Raw genomic sequence first — 6,674 nt, forward strand, 5'->3', positions numbered from 1 at the left:
CAACTCTTTCAGAATAAGTAGATAAAAACAAGCCCAAAGAGTAACTAACTGATACGAATTAATAGATACTTATGAGGATATATGTACTGTATGCGCTTATGTATCATGTACTATGTATATATATGTGTATATACATGTATGTGTAGATTACCATATAGAATAGGAGTTTGAATATGCATGTGCGAATCTGTGTATGGTGTGAAATCTGTGAAAGTGTGTATGTATTATTCATAATAAGCGGTGAAAATAAATTGTGTGTAATTCTCTCTATTCTTATCATGAGTCCACCTTCATCATGTTCTACAACAATGATATCTATGGTGTAGCCTACTAATAATACTGTCATATCATTATGAGTGCTTTCAACCATCATGTAGTTCAACCAGCCATCAAGAGGACACGGGAGCAAGTAAACACTAAGCACACAAACATTATTCAGAATGGTGATCAATACAACATGTGTCATGGTAATGTAATGAACACATCCATAAGTTTCTTAAGCGCCAAATAAACTTTATGAACAGCACGGCATGCAGCGGCTTTCCCGATGTTCTCCACGTCACCGACACTGTACAAACATGAACCACTCGCAAAAAAGCGCGAGGCTGTGATACAGTCCGTGAGACAGTAGATGGCGTGTGGTGTTCAATGTACGGCTCGAGAAGGTCTTTAAATAAATGATTCCTTGTCGGCAGAATCGATAGCGCTCGTACAGGAAGTCATCATGATGTGATAACGGATCTTGGCGATCTCGAAGAACTCTCTCCCTATAAAACGCTAATCTAACTAATATCGCTTCCTCATCGATGGGATCTCTGAGGAAGGGAGCTGACACTTTTTTCCGGGGGAGTGGCAGCTTATCCAGCGGATCTAGCTCAAGTCTGCTCTGGAGCAGGTTCAGGCTTATGGATGTGTTGCTATGGTGATTTTTCCAAACTTGCTTCGAGGAACCGAAAAGCCTCACTTATGTAATCTCATCCTGAAAATTATCCGGCTAACCCACTTAGCCACGTACGAGGAATAGGGCCCAGAGGTCTTTGTAGGCTGTAGTATTTGACCCGGAGAGAACCCTGAAAGCAGGTAGACCCAACACCGAAGGAATCCAGAGAAAATAGTACACAAACAGAACAGAGTCTAGGATTACAGCCTGCGCAAAACAAGTGTCTGCTACCGTATCTAGTTCTAGACCACTGACTAAATACACATTGGTTGTTGGTTGGTACATTGGACACTATACAGAGTTATTCATGTTTAATTTGCTGTGCCAATGATGCAAAAATTGAGCTTTGGGACCGTAATTGCAGTTCCTTCAGTCGTGGGTTAGAAGTAGCTAACTCAACATATGATATATGTATAAGTGTTGCTGGTTTCAGTACCCGACACCACCTGCAATGCAGTTAACCTGTAAATTGAATACTCTGCTCTTCATGAGTGAAGTGATTGTGGAATGTGGAGGGCTGCTGTGCCTTAAGCCTAAACACAGAATCTAAGATTAAATGTACAAAGTTATGCAATATTGACCCTTTACAAAGCGTGCACAAACAATGAAAGAAGTGAGAATGTAAATATAAATAGTATCATCATCCAGGAGACTCTTATACATTGTCAAGTACTAACAAGACATTCAACACAGAGGCTCTCAAATTCAACACACACAAAGCAAATAAAATGAGGGATAACTATGTTAAATAAAAACATGGACTAAAGACAATATTATGCTGCATTGTTACAATAGCATGCAGCATTGTTAGACACTAAAAAACATCCATGTCAGAGCCACAAAACACAAAAGCATGCAGAGTATGTGGAATATATAAATCAACTCCTTGTGTCTTACTGAAAATATCATACTCTGAATGTGCATTTTTCAAACAAAGACCAAAATATTCCCCTAAAATAAGTTGGATATAATTTAATGTATACATGAGTGTTTTAATAATATGTCATTAAATAGGCCTGCATTTCAACATCTATTCCCAATAGACATAAAGACAGAGGAACTTCCGCAGTGAAGCCCCGCCCTCCTCCCTTGTTGCCGAGCGACAGAGGAAGCGTCGGTCTCGCCCTCATTGCAGCTTAGCTAAACAGCTTGTGTGAAGCTAACTGTTACACCTAACGTCGTACTTTCCCCCACCGAGCAATGGAGGTGACGATGGACCCTTTGTTTCTGGCGCTAAGCTACTTCAGGAGGCGAAGGCTGCAACAATGTTCCGATATTTGCACTAAAATATTACAGGACAACCCGTACGACCAGGTACCGTTGCGTAGTTAGCCGGGGGCTAGCTTAGCATGCTAGCGATTATCCGTTCAGGAAATCCTGATCGTTTGCTAACGCAGGAATCCGGTAGAACACGGTGTATAATCCCGATTAGTCGAGTCTGTGAAGGTTATCTTTATTTCATTTAGGTTATGTTGTATTTATTAAAATTAGCGTATTATAATCCACATTTGTCTCATGTACTGGTCACTAGACCACATGTATTTTTCACATTTCATCTTTGTTTTCCTCTGCTGCATCATTGTTTCCATTCATTATCCCCTCAATCTTCTTCTTCTCTCACTAACTCACTGCATGCTGTCTCAAGGACTCCTCCTTACATATCTCAGAGGTAACCTCGTTACTCTCTGCCTTCCCTTTTCATACTTTTTTCGTGTGGATAGTTCAACACAGGTCCTGACTGCGACATGTTCACCTTTTACATCCGAGGCCATCTGTATGACTAAAGCATTGTGTGCTCCTCAGGCTGCATGGAGCTTGAAGACTCGCGCTCTTACAGAGATGGTATACATCGATGAGATTGAGGTCGACCAGGAAGGGATAGCTGAGATGATGCTGGATGAAAGCTCTATTGCTCAAGTTGCACGTAAGCGTAAACTCTTCTCAGCGCCTTAAAGTTAAGAAAATTAATAATTCATACATTTACTCAATTGTTAAATGTGTCTGACTGATGATACTTGACTTTTCTTCCAGGACCAGGAACATCACTGAGGCTCCCTGGAACAAGTCAGGGCGGAGGTCCCACACCGGCCGTCAGGTATTGTCTGCCATTGCTAACTTTTTCCTCAAAGTAAGAGACGCCTGATCTGAATTCCCTTTTCTGTGTTCCAGGCCTTTGACACAATCAGGGCGTCCTATCACAGGGTTTGTGCGACCCAGCACACAGTCGGGACGTCCTGGGACAATGGAGCAGGCCATCAAGACGCCACGCACTGCAAGCACTGCTCGTCCCGTCACTAGCGCTTCTGGCAGATTCATTCGTCTGGGAACAGTGAGTCAATATTCCATGAAATTGTGTCAGTCTGTATCGACTGAAAGGCTCCATGTGCAAACACAAATACAAATACACTTCTCCCACCCCAGCTCTTATATTGAAACAAAGCCTCTGCCCACTGAGTTTGGGCAAACATAATCAATATTACCTTCTTAAACACAAATATCAAACATGATATTTGTGTTTTATTGATCTTTGTTTATAGTATTTTCAAATACAATATGTTATATTTACGTTGTACCAACATCTTCTAGTGCACTTGTTTATTTATAATAGTTTTCTGTAGCTACATTGACTATGAAGAAAGCCTTAAACATTTAGCATGACTTTTTGTTTCTCCAGGCGTCGATGTTAACCAATCCAGAAGGACCATATATAAACTTGTCGAGACTAAATCTGGCCAAGTATTCCCAAAAACCACATTTATCCAGGGTAAGATTGAGACTATCACTTGCAAAAATGAGTTATGATCATTATTTTTTCAGACATGTCAAGTAACCATACTTTCCCTTCTCAGACATTGTTTGAGTACATCTTCCATCATGAAAACGATGTTAAAAATGTAAGTGTTTTATAAATCTAAGTTGTGAAGAAAATGTGTTTTACATTGTAAGATTGTTGACGATTATTCATGCAACACAAACTTCATATTTTATTATCCAGGCTTTAGATTTGGCTGCCCAAGCTACTGAACATGCTCAGTTCAAAGACTGGTGGTGGAAAGTTCAGCTCGGGAAATGCTACTACAGGTAACTCGCAAGCGGCATCCAAACGGTTGGAGCTCCACCTCATTTTTGCAATATGTAATGATTAATGTCTCTGACCTTTGCAGGCTCGGTTTGTATCGCGAGTCAGAAAAACAGTTTCGATCGGCTCTCAACCATAAAGAGGTGGTGGATACATATCTCTACCTTGCAAAGGTAGTGACACAGTACCAATTTGTTTTGCACGATGGAAAATACTCTTTCTTGATGCCAAGTGTTATCAATGAAAACACCTTGTGTGTGTTTTCCCCATAGGTGTATCAGCGCCTGGATCAACCAATAACAGCACTTAACCTTTTCAAGCAAGGTCTGGACCACTTTCCCGGTGAGGTTACTCTTCTAACAGGAATCGCTCGCATACATGAGGTACAGTATGTCACCATGATCCTAACGATAGTTCCCACTTAGCTCTCACTCCAAAATACACCTGCCAAAATGAAACAGGAAACCATATGTACTGTTTATGCCGTGATATTGCCACAGGAGATGAACAACATCTCATCAGCCACAGAGTATTACAAAGACGTCCTGAAGCAGGACAACACCCACGTGGAGGCTATAGCCTGTATAGGCAGCAATCACTTCTACACGGATCAGCCTGAGATCGCCCTGCGCTTCTACCGGTCAGATACACATTCATGCATCATTTGGGTAATGTATTGTTTACGAGAGATTATATCCCATCAGTGATTCAATAATATTTCTCCCAATGCTAGACGGCTACTTCAGATGGGGGTGTATAACTGCCAGCTGTACAACAACCTGGGCTTGTGCTGCTTCTACGCGCAGCAGTACGACATGACTCTGTCCTCGTTTGAGAGGGCTCAGGCCCTGGTGGCCAATGACCAAGAGCAGGCGGATGTGTGGTACAACATAGGACATGTGGCTGTGGTGAGTTCACAATCCCCAAAAGTAGCGCCAGAATGTCGGCGATGAAAGAAAGTTGAGCTCGCAAGCTTACAACGGATACATACATTGGTAACAAAGTGCATGTGTTCTGTGTTTACAGGGCATAGGAGAGTTGACACTGGCCTACCAGTGTTTTAAACTGGCGTTGGCTTTTAATAACGACCACGCGGAGGCCTACAACAACCTGGCTGTGCTGGAGCTGCGCAAAGGTCGTATCGAACAGGTGAAAATATGCCTTTGAGTCATGTAAACAGTGGCACTTTTATGCCACTATTTAAATATGAGGAATTAGATCATATTGGTGCTTTTAAGACATTATTTAAGAACCATTAACCTCGAGGCATTGTTGTTGCTAAACTTAAATATAGCATGTATTAAGACCTAGTACAGAATCGATTGTTTGAAAGTGTTCGTGCGATACAGTATTCAGCCATCAGCTGGAAGTCAGTTTGCTGCTGTGCTAACAGCTTAACTTAAACTACCACTGAGCTAATAAGTTGGCTGAATGATGTCTTAGCTGTCTGATTTAGACGCCCGTTCCTTGGGTGCAACTCGACTATAAATGAAAAGTATAATCTCGACATGACTAATGGTTGTCCTGTCTTTGATCCAGTCTAAAGCGTTCCTGCAGACGGCCGCATCACTGGCCCCTCACATGTATGAGCCACATTTCAATCTCTCCATTCTCTGCGAAAAGGTAATTTGTCCCTATTTATTTGTATCTAAGTATCTGAACAGTGCACTAGTTTAAGAGAAACATCTGCCGATGTGATGATTTTGTCTGTTTTTGCAGATCGGAGACCTTCAAAGCAGCTACACTGCCGCCCAAAAGTCCGCGGACTCCTTCCCGGAGCATGTCGACACTCAGCAGCTTCTGAAGCAACTTCGGCAGCACTTTGCGGCGCTGTGAGCGTCCGACCAGCATGCTTAGAAAGCAAGGTGTGGTTTGAATAAGACCGTAGTTAAAGATAAGACATGTTGCGCTGCAGTGGTGGCCATGAGGCTCCTGAACAACAAGTTATGACAAATGAGATCGGCGGGTAAGTTAGACGTGGAAATCAACAGATGGTCATTAGTTTTGATTTGTGTTTATTTATCAAATGATACGTACACACAATAGCTGACAGCTGTTTTGGGAATAAGCTCCGGTGGTTAAATTAACTCAAACTTCATTATCATTAACCATAATGATAAATGTTTGTGACATCTGCAAGCTTAACTTAACAACTCAATGCTAACTGACACTTTACGTGTTGCTTTGACTTGAATGTACAATGTACGTGAAGCTGGGTGTTTTCCTCATAAACTGGTACCCTAGGGCCTAGTGTACAGATCTGTATAGTAGCAATTCAAATGTATATAGTCAAATTATTTATTACAGGATAATGTTAACCTACATTTTGTAGTTCATTTCATAAATCAAATGTATTTTTGGTATTTTGACCTTCCCTGCCATTTTGAAGTCTCAACAAACATTGACATGACAATAAAAAGAGATATAAAGTCTTTAAAACCAAGTTAATTCTTCATTCAAACAATTAATTGAAAACTAAGTGTGATTTTAAAATATCACATTAACTCGCAGACCTTGGTGTTTGTTGGCAAATCCATTTGAGTTCATGCCTGCACGGAGCATCATTCCAGGACTGAAAGGGGTTGCTTCTGGGATAAATCGCTACACAGTCCTCATTACCCTGATTGTTGGGCTCTCCATCATTCCAGAACCTGA

At 41.4% G+C, this 6,674-nt stretch overlaps 1 protein-coding gene across 1 annotated transcript; it reads left to right on the plus strand.

Annotated features, from left to right (window-relative positions):
* Nucleotides 1-2,140: 2,140 nt before the first annotated feature.
* ttc8 (tetratricopeptide repeat domain 8) lies at nucleotides 2,141-6,388 on the plus strand (the record flags this gene model as incomplete). The annotated part of the gene is made up of 14 exons (XM_079174114.1): nucleotides 2,141-2,254; nucleotides 2,744-2,864; nucleotides 2,972-3,035; nucleotides 3,110-3,269; nucleotides 3,615-3,704; nucleotides 3,790-3,834; nucleotides 3,936-4,021; nucleotides 4,105-4,192; nucleotides 4,292-4,402; nucleotides 4,520-4,659; nucleotides 4,753-4,927; nucleotides 5,046-5,168; nucleotides 5,559-5,642; nucleotides 5,739-6,388. 14 exons carry the CDS (start codon nucleotides 2,141-2,143, stop codon nucleotides 5,853-5,855), a joined length of 1,518 nt encoding a protein of 505 aa, XP_079030240.1. The 3' UTR covers nucleotides 5,856-6,388.
* Between the last annotated feature and the right edge of the window lie 286 nt (nucleotides 6,389-6,674).

The sequence above is a fragment of the Pholis gunnellus genome (assembly GCF_910591455.1).
Source record: "Pholis gunnellus genome assembly, chromosome: 15".
Lineage (NCBI taxonomy): Eukaryota > Metazoa > Chordata > Actinopteri > Perciformes > Pholidae > Pholis > Pholis gunnellus.